Genomic DNA, 25455 nt, shown 5'->3' on the forward strand with positions numbered 1-25455 from the left:
CTTTTATTTTCCTTCAAAACCAGAGCACACTGAGACTGTATGTCAAAAGCTTTTGAATAATACATGTATGGTATTAAAATCCCCATGTAATAATGATTATAAATCTCACCTATAAATGTCAGCGCTGTAATGGTTTTGTTCTGTGTTTTGTCCTAGAGCTTTGATATTACCCGTGTGATCCAGGAGGTCAATTTTGTTGAAGTCCGTTTCTTGTCAGCCATTTCCTACGCAGCAGAGCAGAGCAGATGTCACAAGGCACACAGCATCCCTCCGGCGTGCCCTCCACCTGTGCAGAAAGGAGAGTGCCATGTTAATTTCATCAGAAAGGTAGGGGCAGAGTTGTCTGTCTGTGCCTTCAGGCTGGGAAAGAGGAATGCACCACAAGCTGTCCTTACAGTTGTATTCTGAAGCCTGTAATGTTGTTTTATAAGTAGGGCATATTTTTAATTGCAGCTTCCTTCTCCCATTCCCCTAGAAACCTGTAACCTTGTATGTTGACAATATGAGGGGCATGAGAAGGCCAGACTTCATATCTAAGTGATAAGAATGTTTAAAAGGCTGTTTTTCTCAGAGTCAGCAAGGAGACTTGCTACTAAGAGGGCAGGACAGCATTGGGAAATGTGTAATCATTACATTTTGATCCACTGGGTGGGTTTAGCAGTGTATGCTGACAATAGAGTTCTCTGTTGCAAATGCCAGTGTGTATTGCCAAGGCTGTAAAAATCAGCTTTGTGAGTGTTTGCTGTTGCTCATGTGCTGTGCTATTTATACTGGGCAGCTCTGGCATGTCCCAAGAAGTGTTATCTAATAGGGGACCTGTTCTCATTAGTGTTGTGAGGTGTGACTTATATGTACATATTCAATGAAAAAACAGAGTAATATAAATGAATGAAACTCAGAAACTTTTAACTTTACTGTTAAAACTTGACTCGACGAACTATCGTTTGAGTAGCAAGCATCTCATGTATTTCTGATAGCTTTGCAGCAGATTGAGGCAATGTCTAGGTGGTCTTATTTTCTAATTTCCCTTTTTTGGGTGTTGTACATTTTTCCCCACTTAAATGCCTTTCTTGTTAATTATTTTCAAACTTTCTAATAAAGTCCCTCTAGAGTCTCAAAAAATGACTAGGATCATGTAAATTTAAAGCTGGATATACTTTCCTTTAAAATTTATTAATGTAAACATGGACTCCATGTTATCCCAGAAAGATCCTGTAGGATTTAGATGCTGTTTTTATTTCTGCTTGCTGCTACTTTTATTTTCTCTACATTTTAGAAAGTTTATTAGTTCTTCTGAGCCCACTGTGTTTCTGAGAAATCAGTACAAGGAGAGGCTTGGAAGGAATAAGGCACTTACTCAGCTGTATTCTTATCTATAGAGCAAAAGAGACTTGGAATGAAGCAGAAGAGACTTTTATGCTTCACTGAACTACACCTTTAAACTTGTAAGAAAATACCCTAGTGCTTTTTCCTCAAATGAATTTTTTGACTGTACTTGGAACCTGCTCCAGAAATTTCCAGAAGCATTTTGAGTTCTGAGTATATGACAGCAACAGCAGCTACATCACATTTAAAAGTAAACAGACATACAAGGACACTGCTATACGCTGGCTGCTTCCCATCTGAAAGTAATGGAGAGCTGTTTACACATTTCAGGTGCAATATTAAGTGCAGTCAGCCTATCTAAATCTGAGTGGGAGTTTGTGGCAGAACACAAACGTGTCGCTGCTAATGTGCTCCGGTGATACAGGCGTATTGTTCTCGTGACTGTTTCTGATAGCAGTCTCGGCAGTGTTTTTAGTGAAACCTGCCAATCTGTCAGTGATTCATTTGTTTATTTTTTTACAAAGGGAGAATGACTTTCAATTGGAGATGTTTTCTAAGAATATGTTATCCCTGGTTTTGTGTTCGAAATAGGTGCAGTGTTTGTTTCCTGGAAGGCTCTTTTGCAATTTGATAGACAGGGAGGCTGACTGGCAACGCAAGGGAGAGGCCAGGCTTGTGCAATGTGGTTTGCCCAAATTAGTATGCCTCGGCTGTAAGTTATTAGTCTCTAAATTTAGAACTGTGTGTCACTGTACAAGACTTTAGGAGACCTATTGTATTTGCTTTGGGGGCTGGGGCTGTGTGAAACTTGGAGGGCAGCTGAATAGATGTTGTCAAGGGATTTGTTAAGTAGAGGTCTGACCAGGTTTGAAAACAGCTAAATGGAAATTAGTGTACGTACTTCTCTGCCTGACCGGAATTTTATAATTCTGACAGTTATTCTGATGTTAGTACCAGAACTAAGCTTCTTCTCAACCATGTTTTTGTTCCCTTTGTTTTTGTATAAGAGAACCATAAAAAGGGGAGAAACAGTGAACATGACTGAACTACACAAATACACGTATCCATTTCTTTCCTTGTACTACTCTGTGCTGTTAAAACTAAAAAAAGAAGATAAACTATTTCATATATGATTTTTAATTTGGTACAGTTCTTCTAGAATGCTGTAACATTCCTAACTGTCAGTTTTCTGCTTAGTTTGTCTTTTAGGTATACAATTAAATATTGACATTACAAACTAAGATAATTTACAGCTGAATTGAGCGTAATCTCCTGGATTGTTTTTTTGATCTTTACTGTTTGGGGGGGTTTTGGCTTTTTTTTAAGTGGCATGTTAAGTGTTGTTTTGCTCTTCCGGTAAAACAAAACTTCTCCGTACGTGGATGTCTAATACAAAATTTAGTTTTATATAATGCAGGTAGTAGCAGCAAAGTTCTGGTTGAGAAGTCAAAAAAAAAAAAAAAATACTGTAGGCTCTTCTGAATTTATGGAAGCTGGAAAAATTCTTTCAGTGCATGTCAATATTTTATTCACAGATAGCAAATGTCTTTCATTTCTGGCACAGGATCAATGTCTGTGTGAAAAACAGGCAGTTGTAACATAATCGTTCTGTTTTCCAGGAGCAGTGTTCATTTAGTTGGGATTGGGGCCCTTCTTTCCCCACTCAAGGAATCTGGAAAGATGTTAGGATTGAAGCCTATAACCATTATCACCTGATTTACTTTTCTATCGCTCCTTTCTTTGGTAAGACTATTGTTTCTTCTTTTTATTGGTTTCACCTTTAGAATACAAACCATTTGTTAAGCCAAATTAACTGTCAGTTTAGGAAATGTTCTATGGGCTTTTTTGTGACTTTGTGTGTAGTTCTTTCCGCAGCACACCTTTATTAGGAATTTAACAGTACATAAGTACAAACAATAATTGTTAACTCTTAAAAGTGTTAGAATTCAGAAGCTCTTTTTGCTTAAAGTCCCTGAATAACTGCAGAAATAAATATAGTATAATTGAGACTGATACCTGTTTTCTGGTTTTTAAAAATTTCCTTTCTGTTGGCATGTGTTTTCATCAAGACTCCCTGTAAATATGTCTCACTTTTGTCTCGCTTTCATTTAAAACAAAGCCAGAGCTGCTATGGGAATTCGGTTTTGTGTTGGAAGGACAAATGCACAGTGAGCAGAGTTGGAAGAGTGCTGAGTTTTCAGGACACAACATGGAGTCTGAGAGAGAAAAGCAGTCGAGCTATGCAAGGATAATTGTTAAAGCTGCAGTTGGAGAGGATAACCTCCTGCATTCTTGCTACCTAACTTACCAAACCGGTTTCCTCTCTTACAGTGGTCTCTGATTTTCCTCTCCTTTGTCCTGAAGATCATTGCAGCTGTGCAAAAGTAGTTAATTTTCCCTTGAAACTTTCTGCAAATGGTGATATGCCCCATTGTAGACCACCCACGTGCTTTTTTTTTTACTGCCTGTTGAGCAGAATGGAGTAAAGGCTAGCACGTGGGTCCTCTGCACTGGGGTGAATTTTGGCCCTTGGGAATAGATTGGTTGTGTCTGAATAAAAGAGGAAGACATCACTCCATGGCTGCTTTTAAGGCGTCCTGAAATAGCTGCAGGTCTTAGCTGGAATTAATGTGACTGGAATTTCCATGGAAAGCCCCAGCACGGACTGTGTGCTTTCTCAAGTTTAGTTACAGTAAAAATCTTTTCTGGTCCCTCCCACATTCCCACGACTCCACCTTCTAGTAGGTAAAGTCTTGCTCTCTGGATAAGTGGAGGGAGCAAACCTCTTTCATTCAGCAGAGAGTGGCTTGGAACCAGAGCAAGAGCTTACTTGTATTCAAACATAATCATGTTTGAAAGAGTAAATAACAGCCTGAATTTAAGCTGCAAATGTACTTTTATTGTTCATTGGATTTAGTGTCATAGCCTTTTGACCACTGAGTCTGTAAAAGATTAATTTTCTTGGTTTCGCTGCCTAGACCCAGCAGTTCATGCAGTTAGGAATGGGTTGGAATCTATATGCTTTTGTAAGGGAGGAAAAAATGCACTGTAATTTTGGACTCTTGTAAGGTGGGTACTTTTTAATCTTTTCCACGTTTTAGAAAATTGGTCTTCACTGGGTAATGCTGGGTGTAATATAAACTTGGGAACTCAATCATTGCTCTTCATTCTATGAAGGACAGTGAAAATCACACCAGGGCTGAATGCAGTTCTTTGTTTTTAGGAGTGAGCTCCCTTTCTCTTGTGGAGGAAGGAGAACTAGATTGTATAAATGAAAAGAGCAAGTAAGTTATTAGTAGTTTGGGTATACAAAATGTGTCTTAGTTCTAGTTCTCCTTGTTTTCTGTTTTGTTTGCTTTTGCTTATATGTTAATCCGTAATTTTTGAAGTGTAGGATTAGCCAGGCTGTTAGGAGCTAGGCAATTCAATTGCTGAAGTTAGTGGGAAATTTACACATAGATCTTGAGTACCCTTGACCCTGGCTCTCCTTATTCAGTAAGCTCTGTAAAAGAGAGCATGCTCTGTGGTAACTTCAGAGGGATCTCAGGGAAGTCATTAACTTGTTTCTTTCAGGACACATGGGTGGAAGAAGGGATGTAAAGATATAGCCTGTCAAGTCTAGACACAGTGGGCCCAATTCATCCCCAGCATAGCTCCATTCATTTTGTCCAGTGAGTCTGGGATGAATTCAGCTCGTTTTCTGTTAATGCTGTTTTTGTTTCATTGACAAAAGTGATTGTACTGGCAAGTGATTACAATCTTTCCCAAAGAGTACCATGTTCATATGAGTGCTGACTAAAAGCAAATACAATGTCTATGGGAGTTGGTGGGAAAAAATTCCTTCCTAATGAAGTGACTGGTGTCAAGGTCTCTGACTTTTGTACAGAACTCTGAAAAAAAAAGCATGGATGGCTTCTGAATTAAAAAAAAATAGTTAAGAAACATAAATCATATTGCATTCTTCTCTTCCATTGGACTCAGATGTCAAATGCACTAAATAAGCAGATTAATCATGTAGGCTGGTTCAGATGCAGCCTGAAAATTGTTACATTTAATCTTAGGTGTTTGAATTTTTTCTTTAATGAAAGATCACGTTAACTAATAGGTATATAAACATTATTCTCAAATTCCCATTTTTTTTCTCCTTCTTCACTTAGTAAAGAGTGCTCAGCAGTGGTATCTTGAAGTCGAGTCTATTTTTGATGTAGTCAGCTCCAAGCCAATTGCAGGTCTTGTGACTGTGAACATTCCCAAGTTACAAACGCAGCAAACGTTCAGTGTGAAGCTTCAACCTGGAGAAGGCAGCATTGTGCTGCTTGTAAACATCAACAAGGTAAGGAGGTGTGTGTGGAAAGCTAGTTTGCAAAATGCTTCCCCCGGTTTCCAGTGTGACTTTCTGTCTCCATGCCAGTTTTAGGCCTTCCTCCCATTCCTTACTGCATTCCTGACTTTTAACAACAGTTCTGTATCCCTTACAGGGTAGAAGAACAGTTCTTTTCCTTTCTAAAATCTGATGTCTGTGGAGCTATGTAGCTCACTGCCAAAAAGGTGATGAAGCCTTAGAAAAAGATCACATAATCACTGTTAAATGACCTTTTTTGATTTACCTAGATAAATAACCTTTGGATACCCTATGTCACTTCACTGGCAGCAAGTATATGCTGGAATATACTACAATACATTTGATTCTCTCATGTGAGAGAGGAAACATTCCTCAAACCTCTCAGTAGATACTCTTTCAGGTAAATAAAAGCAAAAGGAAATTTTGTGGAGTAATGCTCCTTACAATCGCTTGTAGTCCTTTCAAAAATTCCTCCTGAGATAGGCAAATCTCAGGAGGAATTTCTGAGTGGTAGAAGGTGCTCTAATGAGGGGTGAGCTCAATTAAAAAATCAGGCTCCAGCCTGTGAACAGAGTAGGAGTCCCAGCCGGTGAGTCCACGGGAACTTCACTACCGCAAGACACACATTTGTGGGTGGGTGATGTGCTGTGAGCAGGAATCTGGGGCTTCTGACAGTACTGGCAGTTAATAGCATTAGAGGGTCTGCCTTCAAGCTCTTCTGTATTTTACTGGCTCTGCTGATTTTCTGCATTGCTGTGTAACACTGCATCTGTTTTCCCAGTTTGACTGTATTGTCTGTGTGTGTTCTTGCGTTCACTTGTCCTGAGTTTTTTGCAGGGAGAGAAGGCAAGCAAGGTGTTTATGCTCCAGTATGCACACTCTGTGACTTGTGTACTTATGTGCTTTGTTTTATTTTGACACAGAAGCATAGAAACAGACAGGTTTTGTTACTGTTGTCAACTGACATGCAAGCTACATGAGCAATTATCAATACCCAGTTTCACGTAAAACAACCTTCAGTCGCTTCTTAGCCTTTTAATGGATTATGTTAAACAGGCACTGCAAAGTAAAACTTCCAAAATTATTTTTGCTTATTTAGTTTTTCCACCCCCAGCTTCAGAAGAGATCTGTTAATACAGTGCAACTGCAAGTATGGAAGGAAGCACTTCCTTCAGAGCAGAGGCAGCAGTGTTTCATTATTTTTTGTGCACAAAAGGCTTTGCTGCATGAATTCACATCAGTTGATTTTATGAGAAGCCCTGAAATTTGTTCTCATGTATTGATGAGGCTAACCGAGCCCTTCCTCTGTAAACAGACTTGTATGGTGCGTTAGATACTGAGACCTCGCCAGAAATTTGTTTCTAGTTGAGAGCTTATTGCAGATTACGTTGTGGAGTCAGTAGGTGTTCGAGTGGTGCGTATCGCCGAGATGCGTATCAGCCTTCCTGCGGTTGCCACGCAAAGTGCTGTGCTGCCAACATGACATTTTGCTTATCAGCTAGTGGTGAGCAGAGGGGTGACATCATTAGTGGCCAATGAGACATGCAGTCGTTGCAGGCAGCTGTGAACGCTCCCTTGTCGTTGAGGCACACGCAGAGTCGGTGCTTCCGTTTGCATCCGTGCAGCAGAGATCAGTACGTCCTCACAAGCAGTTGTGATAATTCTTCATCGGAGAAGCTGAAAGATACAGTCATGATATATTGATGGTTGTGTCCGAGTATAGCTACAGCAAAACATACTGCTGGGCTGCTTTCTGGCCTCAGTTTGTTTGAAAAGACTGAGGCACTCCTTGTATGTCTATATTCTGTGCTGATCCCTCCATTGTTTGGTTGCATGTATTGTTGCTTTCTTTCCACAGTTTTTGTGTGATGAACTCAGCTGGCAAACGCTGGCAACAGGAATGAGTGGCAGAAGTAGGCTGCTAGCGTGAAGATAAATATTCTGTCATCTTAGAGATTGTATTTCATGTTTGTAAAAATTAAGGAGTACTAATGATGTGATTAGGAAGCGTAGAGAAGCGAAGCAAAAAACCACTGAATGAATGAAAGAATTTGACTTGAAAGCTTGGCATAAGTGAAGCAGTCAGTGTGGTCACATATTATGAGAGTCACAGTTGAAAAGTGTTACTGCTGTGTATTGAATATCGCGTGGGATAGATAAAAGGATCGATGAGAGGAGGTGTATGATACAGAGCTCAGTGAACAGTGGCTGCTCCTGACACGGGTATTTGGGGTTTGGAGGAATACTGTGTCAGTGTACCTCAGCTGAGGAGTAGCAGCTAGACGTGTGCATGCATGTCCAGGAGTGCTCATGGCCTGTTGTGGGCACAAGATGAAGTGCTAGCCTGAACTTCGGCAGAAGAAATCACACTTCTCTCTGTGAATGGTTTTCACCTCCGAGCTGCAGCTGTGGAGAGCATTAGCCTATCTCAGCTGAAGCACAAAACCTCATTAGGCTTGTGGTAATTCTCTCCAAGCTATCTGAGCCCCAGGTGCATTTGATACTTCTTGTTATACATGTTGCTCAGACTTTCTCTCTTGTATGTTCAAGAGTGCTGCAGTGGAGGCTTGGTGGCCAAATGGACATGGAAGGCAAACTGGGTACAACATGACAACAACTTTTATGATGGAGGCAGGATGCCAGATTGAGAAGTTTTCAAAGGTGAGCCCTAAAGTTTAACTCCATCTGACATAGCACTGTTAGTGTTAGGACATCTGCTCTGCATAGCAGGTGTCTAGAGCTTTTAAGTGTTTTGCTGAGTTGTAATATGCATATGAAAATGCTAATGTGAGATGAGTTTTTTTAATGTCACAGTGGATGGCTGCCTGTTTTCTGGTAGTCTTAGCTTGTATGGATGCCTTTACTTACATTGTGGCTGCGAGATGGCTGACAGTTAACCAGAAACCTCAGAAGAGAAAAAATGTTTACTTAAGTTTTTTAGCTTATGAAAACAGCACTTCTGAATTCGGTATACCATGCTCTTGGTTTTGTATCATGCACTGAAAACCTCTTTTAGATTTCTATAAGATCATGCAAAGGTTTAGTACTTATATTTTTCTTGCTAATTCAGTTTGTAAAAACTTACGGGATAGACACATTCCTAAAAACCTAACCTACATTTGTTTATTAAAATGTGGTGGATGTACTTCAAGCTTAAGAAAAGGTAAGGTCTTAAATATGACCATAAAAGTAATATGTGGGGATTTTTGCATAAGGGTTCCTCTAACACACTGGCTTTTTAATGATCTGTTTGGTTTCACTAAGAAGCATAGAAGAGGTAATTTCCAATTGTCCATTAAAAAGAAAAATATGTTATAGAGATTAGACTGGCCTTCTTATGCCATGAACATGTGGAAACAACCACATAAATGTATGCATTTATTAGATGTTTCTGGTGTGCATTGCTTTACTAAAAACTAATCTGGTAACCAGCCATGTAAACTGCTATTTGCTGTAACATTTGTTCGTGTGGATAAAACTTAGGAAAAGCTAGTAGCTTCTGGTATTGTAGTCTTTATAGGACTAGCCCATAGTTTATGAAGTCATAATAATAATACTTCTTTGCTATTTTTAGTGTTGTAATTTTGAAACAATTTAAAAACCCATACCAAGCAAACACAGCATATTCTGCTTGGAAAAACTGGTTGTAGGAAATACGACTATAAAGCCTCTAGAAAGAAAAATTCTGTTATTACTGTGTGAAAACTGCACAGTGATAGGAAATCTAATAATTTCCATTTGTGTGCTTGTGTCAGAATATTTCATAGAGCTCTGTGGCATATGATCATAGGGACTTCTATGGGATCTACAAAAGAAGCCTCTTAGTTTTTTCTCCTGAAGGGAAAAGAGGGGGGGAAAAAGGCAAAGATACCACATAGTGGGCATTGTGAATTAACCAGCATGTGACGCCTTTGCAGCTTACAGTATAAAGTCTGGTCATCCTTCCTGTGTTTTGTGAATCTGTCTTAGATTCCAACAGACACACATGCACACACATGCCATCACCCCCCATTCAGAGCTGTATGAGTGGAAAAGGCTCTGTAGGCAGTTTTTTCATGTTGTAGCATAATTTTCCCTCATGTTAGCAGGACTGAACAGCAATATTCATATAGTTTAATAAGAACTTTGAGTAGTCCAGGAGACGCAATCAGGGATTAATGTTCCTGAAAGTTGTTTTGTTGTCAGTTCTACTGTCCATGTTGTACTGCCTGTGTTCAGGAGGAATAAATTTCCTACTTCCACTACTTTTTTCCCCCCCAGAAAACCACATTTCACAAGTGGTTTGTGTCCATATGAGTATCTACTTAACTTTGGGCAGGAGAAAACTGAAGCATGAAAACTGTACATGTGAGAAAGCACAGCTTGATGTTATGTCAGATTTGGCTACTCCTAGCTGGAACTACTTTCTGGGTTCTGACATGCTAGAGCAGTCCTCAGAACACTGACTAATCCTTTGGGAATAGTTCTGGGTGGCCTTCCAGTATGCATTTGCAGGAGCTCTATAGAGCTCTAGCCAGCAGTGCTGGGAATCTCTGGCTCAGAGAAGTACTTATTCATTCCTGTTCAGAGTGGCAGAAAAACCAAAGCAGAATAAAAGCCAACATCCAGGATGGGATGTGGTTTGGTTTTGGTTTATTTTTCCATTTGAATAGTTTGTTCTAGAGCTTGTTTCTCAGGATAATGTGAAACAAGGTCGTATCTCACAGTGACACTGGTTTTCTTGTTGGAGGGTCTGATAAGTTGCTTATTTCTTTCCATTCCCACATCAAGGAATTTATTACCTCTTTCATTGCCCCATGAAGCATTTGTTTGCTTTTCAGTTCTATTTCCCCATCTTTCTGTATGCTCATTTCTGCAGCACTGTACTTAGAGTTTTTTGTTTTCTAAGGCTGTTTTTTTCATTTCAAGAACTCAGTTTCTAGCTGTCTTTCCCTCCATGCCTTTACACTCTCTTTCCCCCCCGAGGCATTTTAGCATGACTTTCAGAAGTCTTTCTTTCTGCCTTTGTAGTTTTCACACTACTTTCATGCTGCATGCTAATGTGTTAGGTCGCTGGGTTGTTCAATGATACTCTTTCAGCTCTAGGCATCTTCATCCTTATTACTTTTCCTACTGCTGAGTATGGGAATGCCAAATGTGATCCACAGGTCACTTAACTGTGTACAACGCCTTTGTATGTGCCTTAAAAAGACAGATATCTGTTTCATAATTATGCCCAGAACCAGATGATTGGTCTGTGGTGGCTAGAGAGCCTCTTGTGCATGCCCTGAGACTGAGAGAAATGTTCAGCCCTCAGGCAGCAAGCTCTATCAGTGGCTGAGGTCTGGGTAGCCAAAAGGGCACATAGCCAGGCATGCCAGATGCTGTTCTGCACTGCCCTTCGTTTACCCCCCAAGGCAGAAGGAAGCTGTAGTAGGAACAGGAAGATGTGCTGTTACCAGCTGGAGGAACAGTGGAGTTGCACTGGGGGAACAATGGAGTTGCAATGAATCTTGAAGGCCTGGGAATGTGGGCTGAGGCTAAGGAGCTTTTACTCTTGCTCCTGCTGTCTGGGTGGTCCTGGCTGAGTGTTTCAGCCTCTCAGATTGCCTTGGGTTTGGCCAGTTGCATGAGTTCCACTTGAGCATAACTCCTTGAGCATCACATAACTCCTGTTAGTAATATAATTACTGCATTACAAATGCACTTTGAGACAGTCCCAACCTGCCTGATGACATGCATTAAGATGACATCCCGAATACTTTGGCAGCTCCGACTGCGAGTCCCATTCCACTTTGTGCCATAAAAAAAGAGCCGCAGTGGAGACTGAGAAGTTTTTCTCCAAATAATTGAATTCACTGTCTGAAGGTCAGGACTTTTTTGCTAGTGCAGTACTCATACTGTAGTTTTTCTCTTGTAGCCTTCAGGAGTTAGAATAACTGTGAAAGTTGTACGAAACATGGGTTATTATTTAAATTCAACTTCTCAGGTTAAACTAAGTCTGCAAAATTCTAGGAATGGTCACGCTCGTGATGCAGAGCTGTTTAGGTTGAGCTCAGTGATCTGTGACCTCCACTAAAGCATCTGGTTTGTCACATGCATTGTCTGTATCCAGGTATTTGGTTAATAATTGTCGAGTTAACTGAGAAGCACCAAGAAGGAAGCAAAAAGTGGTGATCATCATCTTTTTCTTCCCTACCTCTAGAAATAGTTTTCTCTCTATATGTGTGATTTTTTTATAAGCTGAACGTTCAGAAAATGCAGTCCCATAGTGGCATTAATCATTTCCCTCTCGAACTGCTGCCATGTCTGGTGCGTGAAATAAAGAATTGCATTTTGTTTTAAAGACAGGTGTATCATTTGTACTTAACTAGGTTAATTTTAGCCTGATTTACTGACAGATACTTGCCTCAGCTAAAGCTTGTGGCAGAGAGAACAGGCTGTCCTCTACAAGCTGACCTTTTGAAAAGGTAAAGCAGATAGTCATCTGAGAGAGGAGTGGTTGCTATCTTAGGAGTAGTTTAGAAAAAATTAGGTTCCTGCTCTCCTGACCCAAACCTGTTTTGGCTAAAATTTACTATTAGCTTTCCTTCTCTTTATTTAATTTTCCACTTTTTTCCCTATGATAATGAGCAGTGGGTACAAGAAAGAAAAAGTGTTTTCTTTCTGACTTAAAGAAGTTGAACTGGAACAAGGATGCAGAACAGGCTTGAAGTCTCCCTGAAAGAGCTGTTTTCTGGAAGAGTTGGAGCTGTGCAGGAGCTGATAGGACAGGTGGGGAAGGCACCTGTACAAATAATGGGTCAATGCTGTTGCAGTGCATTAACTGCTCCCTCATGGCTGTTTGTGTCAATGCAGTTAGGATACTCCTCAGAGCTGCATTGTTGCTTGTAGTGAAGTCCCAGAAAATGTCTGCAATGATTTCCTGAAAGCTTTAATTCCACCTGCAACAGCAAAAAGGAATGTTTTCTTATTTCAGCCTTACAATACCATATATTAGGCCAACAAAAAAACTAGCTGTAGAAATTTGGCCTCTGCTTCTGCTTGAGATGTGCTTTATCTTTAATACTTTACTCTGAGTAAGTGTTTAGTTAGCTGAACTGGTCTCTCTGAACCATTATTGCTGATCATGCTGTTCCAACACAGCTGTGATGGCCAGGGGCCCCTTCACTTGCACACTGGCATTTGTGCTTGCGTGGGTATTTTTTTCTGTGTAAGTGTTACACCTTTAAAAAGGTATCATTTCAGAGCAGTAAAAGAAGATCTTGCTTGTACTGCATGAATCTGATGCTGGGCATTCGGATTCAGGGACAGGACTTAAAACTGAGCTACTGCATTCTTCTGGTAGAGAAAATTGCAGATTACATAGTGGTTTTGGTCTGGTGCAACAACTTTATTCCTCTTTCTGGCCTTCAGCTAGACTTTTGACTGAATTCTGCAACAACCAAACTTCATTTCTCTCTCCCTTACATCCTTGTGTGCGCATGTACAGTTTCTTATGCTTTCTCTTGCTCTCTCTTAATACAATAGCAACTTTAAAAAGTGAACAGGCTTATTGAAAGAACTCTTTCTAGTGCTGTTCTATTGACCCACAGTGTCTTTTATGTAAGGAGGAATTTAGACATGAGACCATGTCGTTTGACTCCTTGACAAATTCTATTGTTTGGTTCAATCCCTTTTGTAGTTTTTTTTTTAAATTTATGTTGTTTTAATTCCTTTTTTGTCAGCTTTAAATCTAAGTTTCATGTCTTCACAGGTTTATTTTCGGACAGTAGAACTTGTTCAGGAGCCTATTCCTGGCTCACCAGGTCTGAGTTTCTACTTCAGAATCAATGGCCTACCCATTTTTATTAAGGGCTCAAACTGGATTCCAGCAGATTCTTTCCAGGACAAAGTGACCTATGACACGTAAGCCACATTTGATGTTCTCTAAGAATAAAGGATCATGTTTTCCTCCTCCTGATTCTCTCTACACCCTTTAACAAAGGCTGGCTTTAGTGGGTAAAATTTCCAAGGTAGAACGTTAATTGTTGTGGGTTGGAGGCTTCAGAATTGGGGCTTAATTAGCATGACCAGATTTGAGTGATGTTCAAGGCACATAGTTGCAATTACTGGTGGGAAGGTGATTGCAGTTCATAGTTACTGGCCCTTTGGGTATTTTTAGGGACAGTCCTCAGGCTTTTTGACCTTATTGTCTGGACACATCCGTTGGTAGCCCAAGGATGTGCACTTCATCCATGTCATGCAGGGTTACATAGGTGCATTGTAGCCTCTCCCCTTTTCCAATCTCATCTAGGCTGCTTGGATTTCAATGCACAGCACCCCAGAGATGCAGGTGGGGTGGGGGCTGTACTGTACTTGCACTAAGCTTTGCTCTGGGTTGTTGAGGAACCAGGACAACAGGGCATGCTGCAGTGTGCATTCTCATGCAATTTAGAGGCTGCCAGTATGATTAAGAAAAAATGACTGGAGCCTAAAACCCTTAAAATGAGATTCCTAGTCTCCGTCTTTCTCGCCCTCTTACTCCCCCATTCTCGGTATGCATTATGGAACTCAGGAGGAGAATATACATTCCTGGTTGTGTTTAAAGAGAATGTGAATTCCAGTAATTGACATACAAAGCAAGTAATATCAGAGGAGAAAAGACCAACATGATTAATAAAACACTATTTCTAAATCTGGTCCTGCCAATACTTCTGTAAAAGCACTTACACCTGTGTCACTCCGTCTAGTTCATAAGTGTTAACAGGAGCAAGCAACTTTGCACAAAAAATTGCTTTTTGAGAGCTCTCTGGACATGCAGGTTTAGAAACCAGGGTATTTGATACTTTCTAGTAGACTTACAAGCCTTCGATTGCCTGCTAATTATTTAGATTAGGGGTTTTTTGGTAGGGGCATTGGTTTCTTTGTTTTTTGTATAACCTTAGAAACTCTTTAAGTAATACAGTTTCACAAAACTTTTGTATCTCCTTTTTGTGTTTGACAGACTAAGGCTACTCTTGAAGTCTGCAGCAGATGCTAACATGAATGCCCTTCGGGTTTGGGGAGGAGGAGTGTATGAACAAGATGAATTTTACGATATTTGTGATGAAATAGGAATAATGGTAAAAACAATAAACAGGAATACTTACTTAAAAACTGACAAGCACTTGTGAATGAAAATCAAAAAAAGATAATTAATACATAAGTTCTAACCATCTTTCCAAAGGATGTTGTAGAGTATCAACACGAGAGGTCAGATTAACCTGATTTTTTAGTTGGCTAGTTGGGGTTCTTTAATTTCTTTATAATTTGAATGGTTTCTGATTACAGTGGCTGGCTGTTGAATCTGGAAGTGCTATTTTGGAGACTTTATCGTAGCAGGTTGCCATTAGGTAGAAGGTAGCTATGCTTTTCTCAGTTGTGGAAATGGATTTTATTTCTTTTAAAAGTGTTTACTTCTTTTTAGCAATAACTGGAAAGGTTTGGGTGTTTTTGGTTCAAGCTTTTCATTTGGCCCAAAGACAAACATGGAAGGAACTGTCCAAGGGACCATTTTGAACAAGCTATAATTGAATATAAATGTAGCTGTAAGGTGAACACCTGCTGCAATCACTAATCCTAGATGAGTACCATTGATTATATAAGCTTGGAGGCATGTATTAATAAGTTTTGATGAAATACTGACTAGATGAATGAAGGCCAAGTTGCATCTGGTGTTAAAAATCCTGGGAAGTGTGTTTGGCCTTACTCTACACCATAAGAAGCAGGAAAACAGAATTCATACCTTGCAGCTTTCAGGTGTGTGTGCTTGGGAAAAAAAAAAAAAAAAAAGTTACATCTATTTTAGTCATCTGAATGAGTGTCCTGATTTTCAAGGCTTCTGAGCACTTACAGTTCTTCAATTTTTGACACTAGGCACCTTAAGTAGGCCACTTAGATCTGTGTCTGTGTCTGCTCAGTGGAAGATTTAGATCCTATTTAACAGCCAAAATAGCAAGTAAATGCAGAAAATCAGACCCTTGTTCTGGAGGAGGCAGTGGGGGAGGTTTTTGGTTTTGTTTCTTCTGATGGTCTTGCAAAGGCTTGAAAGTGCATTGGAGTCAAACTGTGCTTAAGGAAAACCAGTGATAGCTCACTGAGGGAAATAGTGAGAAAAAGTTGCTTTCAATAGAGAGTTTTGACACCAACAGTCACTAAAGGATTATGAGAGATTCCGCAGAAATAGCTTTGCTTTTTCTGTACAGTGTTAGTTGACTGTAACAATTATTAATGGCTCTATTATCCCCCACAGTCCTATTCTTTATCTTCAGTTTCCTTAGGGAATGTGTGCTGAAAAGAGCCATGGAAAAGCATATTCTCACTGCAATGAAAATGCAATTTGTATGAGGAGCTGGTCTCTCTCTATGTAGCACGGCATTCAGAAAACTGGAGTCTCCTACAGACTCCTTTGGGTTAAGGTGCTCCTTCTAGAGGTCTTTTCATTAACATTTGAGATAGACTGGAAGGAACCTCAAGGTTACTCCAATTTAAAAAACAAAGCAGGTAAACAAGAAATCTTATCCATCTCATTTGGCTTCTTTTCCCCTTTTTGTAATTCTCCTGCAAGGTACAAATGGAGTTTATTGTTCTTGGATTGAAAGGCTTGCTGTTCTCTGGCAGCAGCTACTTGATCTTTCTTTGAAGAGAAAGTTCATTGTGTTTTTAGAGCATCTAGTTTGTTTCTGCCCCTCTTACTGGGTAAGATTTGCTGGTTTAGAGATCATTTTGTATGGAGGTGTTTTCTTAACAAGTACACTAAGTGTGCTCAGTACCACATTAGAAGAATTATTGCCTCTTCTCAATTAAATAATGGGGATTTGGTGTTACACCCGCAAAATAGTTAATGAATATGAAATTGTTCTGTTCAGCTGCAAATCGCTCCATTTCATGTTTCTCATTATTCTGTCCTGCTCCTCAAAGTAGGCTGTCAGGATCTGATTCCTAAGGGTAAATATTTTCTAACCCTGATATCGAGGATAACCACAGTGGAATATGCACATACTTGAGCCCCATGGTGAATGTGAATTGGTTTCTGTCTGAACAAAGGATTGTGCATCCCAATAGCCGTATATTTTTAAACTATGTAAAGTAACTTGCTGACAGTTTTTTTTAAATCTTTCCTTTCCCTTGTAGATTTGGCAGGATTTTATGTTTGCGTGTGCGCTATACCCAACCGACCAGAATTATCTAGAATCCGTAAGAGCAGAGGTTTCTCATCAGGTATTTTATCCATGTGTCAAAGCTCTATTTCACATTATCTGTTTTTCATTGGCTGACTGTGTAAGTTAGCTTTCCAAAAATGGTTGTTTGGAAGTGTTTGTTAGTTACCTTTATGTAGCAGACACAAAATGGAACCTTGCTAAATCTGGAACTCCTCTGACTGCTTGCAGGAAGTCAGTCAAGCAGACTGCACAGAATTTATCCTTCACCCATGGCTGAGTAGAGGTGGATGGTACATATATGCATAAGGCAGATGTATGTCAGCATGTTAGAAGTTTTCCCTTCTGAAAGTGTATATTACAAAACTTTGAGCCTGGTGACAAGCTGAGGGAATAGTGAACTGTGTGGCAAAAATGGGAGTTGTAGGCTTAGCATATGTAATATACAAGTGGACTTGTAATTCAACTAGTAATAAAGTGATTTTTTTTTTAATCATTGTTAAGATAAGTAATTTTGCTTGACTTCTGAAACTGTAAGTTGTATTTCAGGTACGACGTTTAAAATCACATCCATCAATTATTCTGTGGAGTGGTAACAATGAAAATGAAGCAGCAATTGCAAGCAACTGGTTCTCCATACCTCATCCTGACATAGGACTCTATGTCAAAGACTACGTGACCCTTTATGTGAAGACCATACGTGAAATAGTTCTTAGTGTAAGTAATCTCAAGTAACTCAGGGGGGATATGGCTTGGCAAAAGGTTTTAATGCTTGAGCAACTTGGGATTTCCTTTTTTTCTTTTAATCCTTTTAAGACATGAGAAAGAGCATATTGACAAATTGCCCTTTCCAACCTCTTCTAAACAACTCTCTAAACTCAAGAATTATTTTCAAAGGAAAAAAAAATTACTTGTCTTTAACATTTTGCAGTGTGTAAAGTAGAGACTGTGTAGTAGATCTTGCTTCTTTTTTCCTTCTTGCTTTTAGTATGTCCACAAGTGCCTTTACATCCAATGGACAAAAATCAATTTCCCCATTAATTAATTAATTAGATGATCAGGTTTCCTTTATCCTGATTTTTTTGAAGAACACAGTGAAAAGCATTTAACAATGCCCTCAGGTCTTTTAATAGCAGTTGAAGAAATCTATAAAGATGTTAGTTCTTCAGTATGTGACTGAATATTTTTTGTTCTAAGCAGGTATAGCAAAAGTGATGCTAAACATTGAACTCATGCTGTGTAGTCATTGTATTGATTTTGTAAACAAAATATTGGTATTCTACAGCATACAAGGACAAAGTAAAATATTTTGATATAAAATTTAAACTGTGAGTATGCAGTCCACAAACACCTGGAATCCTTGATGAAATCTAGTGTGATTTGGCACTCCCTATTTTCCACATTTTGTAGGTTTATTTCTCCTCTTAGAAGAGGAGATTCTAGATTTCTCTACTGAGCTGTGTGTAAAGGTGTGTTGTGGTGTTTTTGTGATTGGCTACATGAGTTGGGTGGTCAGTGTGTACGCAACCAGAGGTGTTCTGGCTTGATACTTGTGCAGCATTGCTATCCAAGACAGACTCATTTTTATTTTAAATCCATTGAATAACTATTTTGAGCACAAAAAGGAGCCATAGAGGGAGATAATTTCAGGTCCTGTGTAAATTACAAGCCAGCTGAGGAAACCTGTAACTGCTAGTAGTACTGGAGTTGGTAACTTGAAAAGACTTCTATCTTTGAGCTAAAGACTTCAGGGAATCCAGGATTTCCTGTAGTAAATTATTTCAGTTAATTATTAATTACTCCCATCAAGAGAAAAGAAGAAGGGGAAACAGGACAGTTTCTTAAAATGAGGGACACGTCTGAGTGCATTGCTGCGTTTGGACCAATTGCAGTAACTTGTTACTGGTAACTAATTCAGGCCTCTGTCTTTCTAGAAGTTGGGTCTTAAATGAATTATATCTGCAACAGGATTCCTTCAGTACTTTGTAGGCTACTAGTAAAAGAGTTCGTATTTTAGGTCTGCCGAGGCTCTAAGAAAAGGCAGCTCTGAACAATTTGAGATGTAACCCTTCTTGTAGTCTCATCTATCTTAGCATGCAGAGCCAGCTAAAATGACAATAATCTGTAATGATACCATGCAAGAATTAAAAGCAGAGCACCTTGGATTTGTTAGGACTAAATTTAGGTGTTTAATAAGAAAGGAGAAAATCATGGTCTTGTTCATGCAAAAACACTGCACAAGTAATAATTTTCCATAAAGAAGTACTCAAATATTAATGTTCCTTGAGTATATATTTCACAAGGCGCACTTTAAATAGCCTTCATTAAGAATTTAGAGGCATATAAAGATAGAAAATCTCTTGATGTGAGGAGAGAATCCCTCAGAACAGCAGAGCAAGCAGAATCGTGCCCAGCTGTCCTCCAAGAACATAAGTAATAAGCTAATTAAGCAAGTCAAGATGATGAATGTTAGGACATAAAAAGGGAATGTTTCCTAGGTGGTGACTCAGAAATTTGGAAAAAAGTATGGTCTCCCTGCCCCCAAGCTCCTCTTTCCAAAAAATGGTCTGTGTATTCAGATGGTCAAAGCCAATCACTTTGGGGCATGTATTTTTGTTTTGTTTTTTTTAAATCCCAGGAAGATAAGAGTCGTCCTTTTGTTGCATCCAGTCCCACCAATGGCTTGGAGTCAGTTAAAGAAGGCTGGCTCTCTCAGGATCCTTATGACACCCATTATGGTGACACACACTTTTATGACTACTACAGTGACTGCTGGAACTGGACAGTGTATCCCAAAACTCGTTTTGCTTCAGAGTATGGATTTCAGTCCTGGCCTTCCTTCAGTACAATTGAAAAGGTAAGGCTGGGCTTCCACGCCTTACTGTCCCCTTCACTCTCATTTAGTGAGAGCAATGAGTGTCTTCCCAGCAAACTGCTGCATCCAAACCGTAGTAACGTGTTGTTGGGTGTGGTATGGCGCAAGTGGGATAGAGGTGTGTGCTGCTGGGGAGGGAGGGGATGAAACTGTACTGTTTCCTTCCTCGGTGTTCAAAGTACTTACCTTGATGTTGCAAGAGGGACTTGGTTTGGACGAGAGACTCTAATGAAACTGTTCTTTCTGGTAGTAATTCTATTTAATGTGTAGCTCAGTAATGATTCACTAACATCTGTTTACTTTTATGGTGTCTAGGGACATTTATTTGTGAAAGAGAAGAAGCATGACAAAAGCTGAATTGTGCTGGATTTTAAAATGTTTGATTTTTATGTATTTTACCAATTTCTTTCATTTAAATAATTTGTTTCTTAATGTATTGCATATAAGAGGATTTGGTTTTGCCTCTGTTAAATTTAGATCTTTTATGTTCTATCTATTTATCAATGTGGGGCAGAGATGTATCATACTGTTTGTCTGTTTGTCCAAGGGAAGCTATTGATATTCATGCGTGCAACCAAAAGGAGTTTAGAATGTTCCTTTCAATTTGCTGGGCAAAGCATATTATCTGAAGCATAATCAGAACATTAATCTATATTAATAACAATAAAAAATATTCAATCCAGCCTAAAAATAATTTTAAATAAGATTGTTTAGAGAGAATAATTACAATGAAAACTTGGCAGTAATAATTTAATGAATTATGCTGCATTGTTGTCTTTAGTTGAATAAAACTGTTTTATGATCGTTTGTTATCAGAGGCCGGTTTTGAAAATATATATACATATTATTAGAACTTATAGTCCTACTGACTTACATAGCTTTTATACTTAAATGTGTCTGACTAGATTACATTCTTCCATATTAGTCTAGGGTGTTTCTGATTTACTATGAATGCAGGCAAAACTCTGAGGTCCCTTGGCCAACCCCAACCTTAGGACAAATAAGTTAAATGCCACTGAGACAAAAGTTGCTCTTCTGGGTTCAACAGGAACGTGTGTTTTCATTTATTTGTACAGGGGGTGTAAGCAAAGAGTGTTAAACATCCTGGTATGACTACCTGAGGCACTGTAGAAGTATACTACTAGTTTTAAGATTTTGGATGATGTCAGTAGGCTGTTATGGATATCCTTTCCTCAGTATCCTGGCTGTCATTAAATGTGCATTCTACCTTTTCATTCGGATACCTTACTTTTGTGTTTTTTAAAAGGTTTCCTCCCCTGAGGACTGGTCCTACACAAGCAATTTTTCTCTCCATCGGCAACACCATGATGGTGGCAATATTCAGATGCTTCAAGAGATTGGGCATCATTTCAAGCTTCCCCAGAGCCCAGACCCTGTAAAGCACTTCAAAGACATGATTTACCTCACTCAGGTAACAGTGCTGTCTTCCGTAGAAGTAGCTATCCATACTTGTCCCATTAAATTCTGTTAGCTGTTAGAACTGGACCTGGTCCCTTAGGGAGTGTTCCGTCATGCAGAAAGTTTCGGTACTGAAGAACTGGAAAGTCCAGTTTAATTTGGAGCTAGCTTGTCTCTCTTTTATTCTTGAGAAACTCCAATTTTCGTGATAGAAGGGCTGAAATAGTCAGGGAATTACCCAGGAACTGTCTCTACTGGGAGAAAGTCTGTCAGCGTGTGCTGCCCTTGGTCCTTCTCCCCAGCCGGACTCATGTGTCCGGGGGAGGATGCAGGGATGCGCTGGGCTTCCGCAGTACAAGGTTATTCCCAGTGCTGCATGTTACTCTCTGTTCCTGGGTAGGGATGTTTTGCTCTTCATGTGGCCCCTGTAGGCTCACTGCTTTGACTCTTGCCACGTGGAACACACAAGCTTTGGAAGGAAGATTTTTCCTGAAGAATGTAGTTCTCTATTAATTAGATTAGTAGTAGTTTTTATTTTGTTATGGACTCAAATATTGATATTTTAGAGAATATATTTTTGGGGGGGGGTTTCAGATCAGAAGGATGTATTTTGTTTTTAATTCATAGTAGTTATATGTCACGCTTGCTTTCTTTATTTATGATTTCTGTGCAGCTTTTAAAAGATGCTAAGTGACTTTTTAATGCTGTTAGGCAAATTGAAAGTGCTGTTAATTTTTGTTGTGTTTCAAGAGTTTCAGAAACACTCTTGATGGAAATAACTGCACACTCACTAAGTTTCTAATGCTTGATAGCTGCTGTCAGCAAGTTTTTTATAAAAGCAAAATAGCTTGAGAATTTTTGGCACTCTTGACAAGAGAACAAGGAGAGATGATGCTGTGAAATTGAAACCGGGGTAAAGATTGCACCATGAGGTCCTGACTCAAAAAAGCTGTGAGAGTTTCTGTAAGGCTAAGTCTGTTGAGGCCTTATTAACAGGTTAAACAATTTATTACCAAAACATATACCAAAAGAATAGCAAAAATAGCAAAAAGGATAAAGCAACCTTGCTTTAGTGGTTAACTAGAAGTAATATCTTTGTCTTTTGGGCTGTCCTGAAGGCTTTTAACGTTATTTCAAGAATTTCATTATGTTTCTGCAGCCTGATAATAAACTGTGTGAAGAACATAGCAGTCTGTTTAGCATCCATTGAGAACTTGGCCAATGAAAAATTCTGAAAAGTGGTTTTTAGGTGACTTGGAGAAGGAGAAAAGGAGTGGGAGTGCAGCTGAAAAAAAGGTTGCTTTTCTGATGCACAGTTTTGACGGTACAGTGAGAATGTAAGTTCAGAGTGTAGGGGTTTAGACACCAAGGTAATGTATACTGAAAGTAATGCAACTTAACATTATTTTGCAACTCTGGAGGGGGTTATTTAAATTATTGTAAAAAAATCACTTATTTTAAATTTTATTTTGTTTTCCTTGTCTTTGATTTGCCTTTCAAAGATCATTTCACTGTACAGAGGTAGCCCCATATGAGATTCTTTTGCTGGCAAAGCTGTTGGGAGCTACTAGGAATAGATCTTCCAGCAGAGATCACTGCACTGCAAGTGGATACTCCTCAGGGCTCAAGTTTAAAGTTATGTGCTGTTGTTGTGAAGTCTGTGTTGTGTATCAATATATTCACACGTTTTGAAAAAGAGTAAAATCCAATAAACCAAAACTATTTTTTATCTCTTTGTTGACCAAGGTGATGCAGGCTCAGTGTGTAAAGACAGAAACTGAATTCTATCGTTTTAGTCAAAGTGAAATAATCAATGGAGAGGGACACACAATGGGAGCTCTGTACTGGCAACTCAATGACATTTGGCAAGCTCCTTCATGGGCTTCCTTGGGTAAGTTTTGTGACAGTCATGTAAAAAGCACCAGCTACCAGTTGTGTTTTCCTCATCTGGAAGTATAAGAATAGGAAATACAGCTCTGCTCTGTCACTTGTGAAGCTTACAAACTTTGAACATGTTTCCGTGCATCCTTTAGAAATTCATTCCAGGATGGGATTTATGATGTAAGAATTGAGTATCTAGATTTCTTCTGTAGTCAGCTGGGGGAGAGATGGTTATCTCCAAATGTGATTTATTGTGTCCTTAGCTGTCTCTGAACTGGGGTGAATGATCTTCTCCATGATGAATTTGATTTTAGTAGAACTTCATAAGATATTGCTCACCCAGTGTAGCTTCTGAGAAGCTTTTTATAGGAGATGACTGGCTAAGATGTGATGTCTGACTTGGTGTCAGATGAGGTGAATCACTCCTCGCGACTAAATTACTCTGCTAATACGCTATTTACACGGGTTTTTTTTTGGTTTTTTTCCTTCTTAGGACACAAAAATAATCAGACATATAAAGAGAAGTCACTTAGGCAGTAAGAAGTAGAAGAGGATTGAGGAATGTGTGGCATGAGGGAAGTGGCCGAATCCAAACATTTTGTCTAGAAGTCATTTTGAAATGGAGTAGCTTCCTATGGCAGCTGTTTAGGACTTGGGTAGATTCTCTTTCAATTTTAGTTATTTCTCACATGTTTTGGTTTTGAAAATCTTTAAGCATTTCATGTGTGAAAAATATGAGCAAACTAGAGAAAGCTAAGGAAAAAAGTAAGACTGTCGATGGACTGACTTGATGTATCCTTGGAACAAAATGCCATTTGGCCTGGTTTTGAGAAAAAATTATCTCACACCATCCTCCCCCTCTTATTCTGGGAGATGTTTGTCCCTCTCCCTTTTTGTTTTTCCTTTTTTTCTTTTCTTTTCTTTTTTTTCTTTGATTAATCCAAGCAAAATAACTGCAACAATGAGGAAAAACCAGTAGAATAAAAAGGCTAAATTATTTAAATGTTAAGGCCATCTTCCTGGACTTTCTAGACTTGTATTAGGAAATGGAATATCACAATGTTCATATTTATGAGTCTAGCAGTGAGTGATGCTCTTAGGCTTTAAGTACCTCAAGAGAAAAAGATGTTTGGAAAAATGTCCCTTTGTAAAGACAGGTGTATTGATAGATGTAATGGTCATGGAGACCATAAATGTCTATTTGAGTACAGAGATGACATCACTATAGAATATTTATCAAGTACTTGAATTATTCATACGTTGTTGAAGTTGGTTTAGAAGAAAGAAGCTCAGCAGAGATACAGCTGTCCCTTTGTTATGTTGTATTCCCTCAGTGAGATGAGGAAAGGTTTAATATTCATTTAATTAGGCAGTGTAGTAGAGGGATTTTGAAATGCTAATGGCCGAAATTATGCAAGACTTCAGAGAAATTAGTTTTATTTGCACTTCAAAAACACGTTTCTGCATCTTGTTAGATGGCACAGTAGTATCACCAATGAGTGCTTTTATTTAAATCTGTTACTTTGCAGAAAGTCATGGAGGGGTTTACATAATTTCCGTTACAAAGCAGAAATGTTTCCTTATGGTGGGGAAGGAAGAAGGTAGCGAATGTTTTTCCTTTTAACTTTTACCTTTAAGATGTTTCCTTGGGTTGAACGAGAACGCAGCACAGCATTTGTGTCACAGTACTGCCTTCAGCTCAGAAGTGAACAGCTTTTATCACAACTGGGTTCTGACTGTTAGCACCTAGCTGTGAAGCTGGCTGTGGCATGTTGGATGATTTAGCATCTCTGCAGTATGTTTTGGTGGAGTGCTGTGACACAAGTGTCACCTTGAGGTACCCAGCTCAGTTGTCATGAGATTCCCTTGCACAGATAACCAGCTTTTATTGCAGGTTCAATATTTAGAGCCCCTGGTGAGCCCCGGTACAGCTGGTATGGAGAATAATTGATCTGAATTCGTGAGGCTGAGGTGAGGAAAGATCTAGCAGCATGTTTCTCAGCTTGCATTTAATGCTGTGTAGTAATTAATTTAAAATCATTTAAGGGAGATCTATGTATTTGCACTCCCGCCATCAGTGTAGAAGGCTTCAGGGAAGAGTCAGAAAAACGGGTACTGAGGTCTCATTACAAACCCAATTTTAGTTTCCTGTTCTGAAGTTGAATACCACAGAGAGTGTAAACTCCTTGTTATTGTCAGGAAAAATTGAGGAACTTGGATTTATGTAAGAATTTATTTAAATGTGGTGGGAGGAGGAGAAAACCACTCCAGGGCTATTTTAAATAACTTTCGACTGTTGCCTTTGGGCATGCATGTCTGTAAGAGGAAAGTTTAAACCCAGAGGTTTCTCATGATAACTTCCTCACCTCCACATTTTTTACATCCAGTTTTGGGTGTGTGTGCATTGTGTATTTGATTTGCAACTTGCCTGTTTTTAAATAAAAAAATGTAGC

General features: G+C 39.2%; 1 protein-coding gene across 9 annotated transcripts in view; it reads left to right on the forward strand.

Moving 5' to 3' along the window:
- MANBA (mannosidase beta) overlaps positions 1-25455 on the forward strand; it is a 70480-nt gene that overhangs the window by 18879 nt on the left and 26146 nt on the right. For all 9 annotated transcript variants that reach the window (XM_040064405.2, XM_040064412.2, XM_040064404.2 and 6 more), the window contains 11 exons: positions 157-327; positions 2946-3069; positions 5484-5659; positions 8219-8329; positions 13404-13555; positions 14634-14751; positions 16802-16888; positions 17377-17544; positions 19466-19684; positions 20970-21134; positions 22868-23012. In XM_040064405.2, coding sequence (XP_039920339.1) covers positions 157-327; positions 2946-3069; positions 5484-5659; positions 8219-8329; positions 13404-13555; positions 14634-14751; positions 16802-16888; positions 17377-17544; positions 19466-19684; positions 20970-21134; positions 22868-23012 — 1636 coding nt within the window. The remainder of the gene's footprint in view (positions 1-156; positions 328-2945; positions 3070-5483; positions 5660-8218; positions 8330-13403; positions 13556-14633; positions 14752-16801; positions 16889-17376; positions 17545-19465; positions 19685-20969; positions 21135-22867; positions 23013-25455) is intronic.

Source organism: Hirundo rustica, chromosome 5 (genome assembly GCF_015227805.2).
Source record: "Hirundo rustica isolate bHirRus1 chromosome 5, bHirRus1.pri.v3, whole genome shotgun sequence".
Classification (NCBI taxonomy): Eukaryota; Metazoa; Chordata; class Aves; order Passeriformes; family Hirundinidae; genus Hirundo; species Hirundo rustica.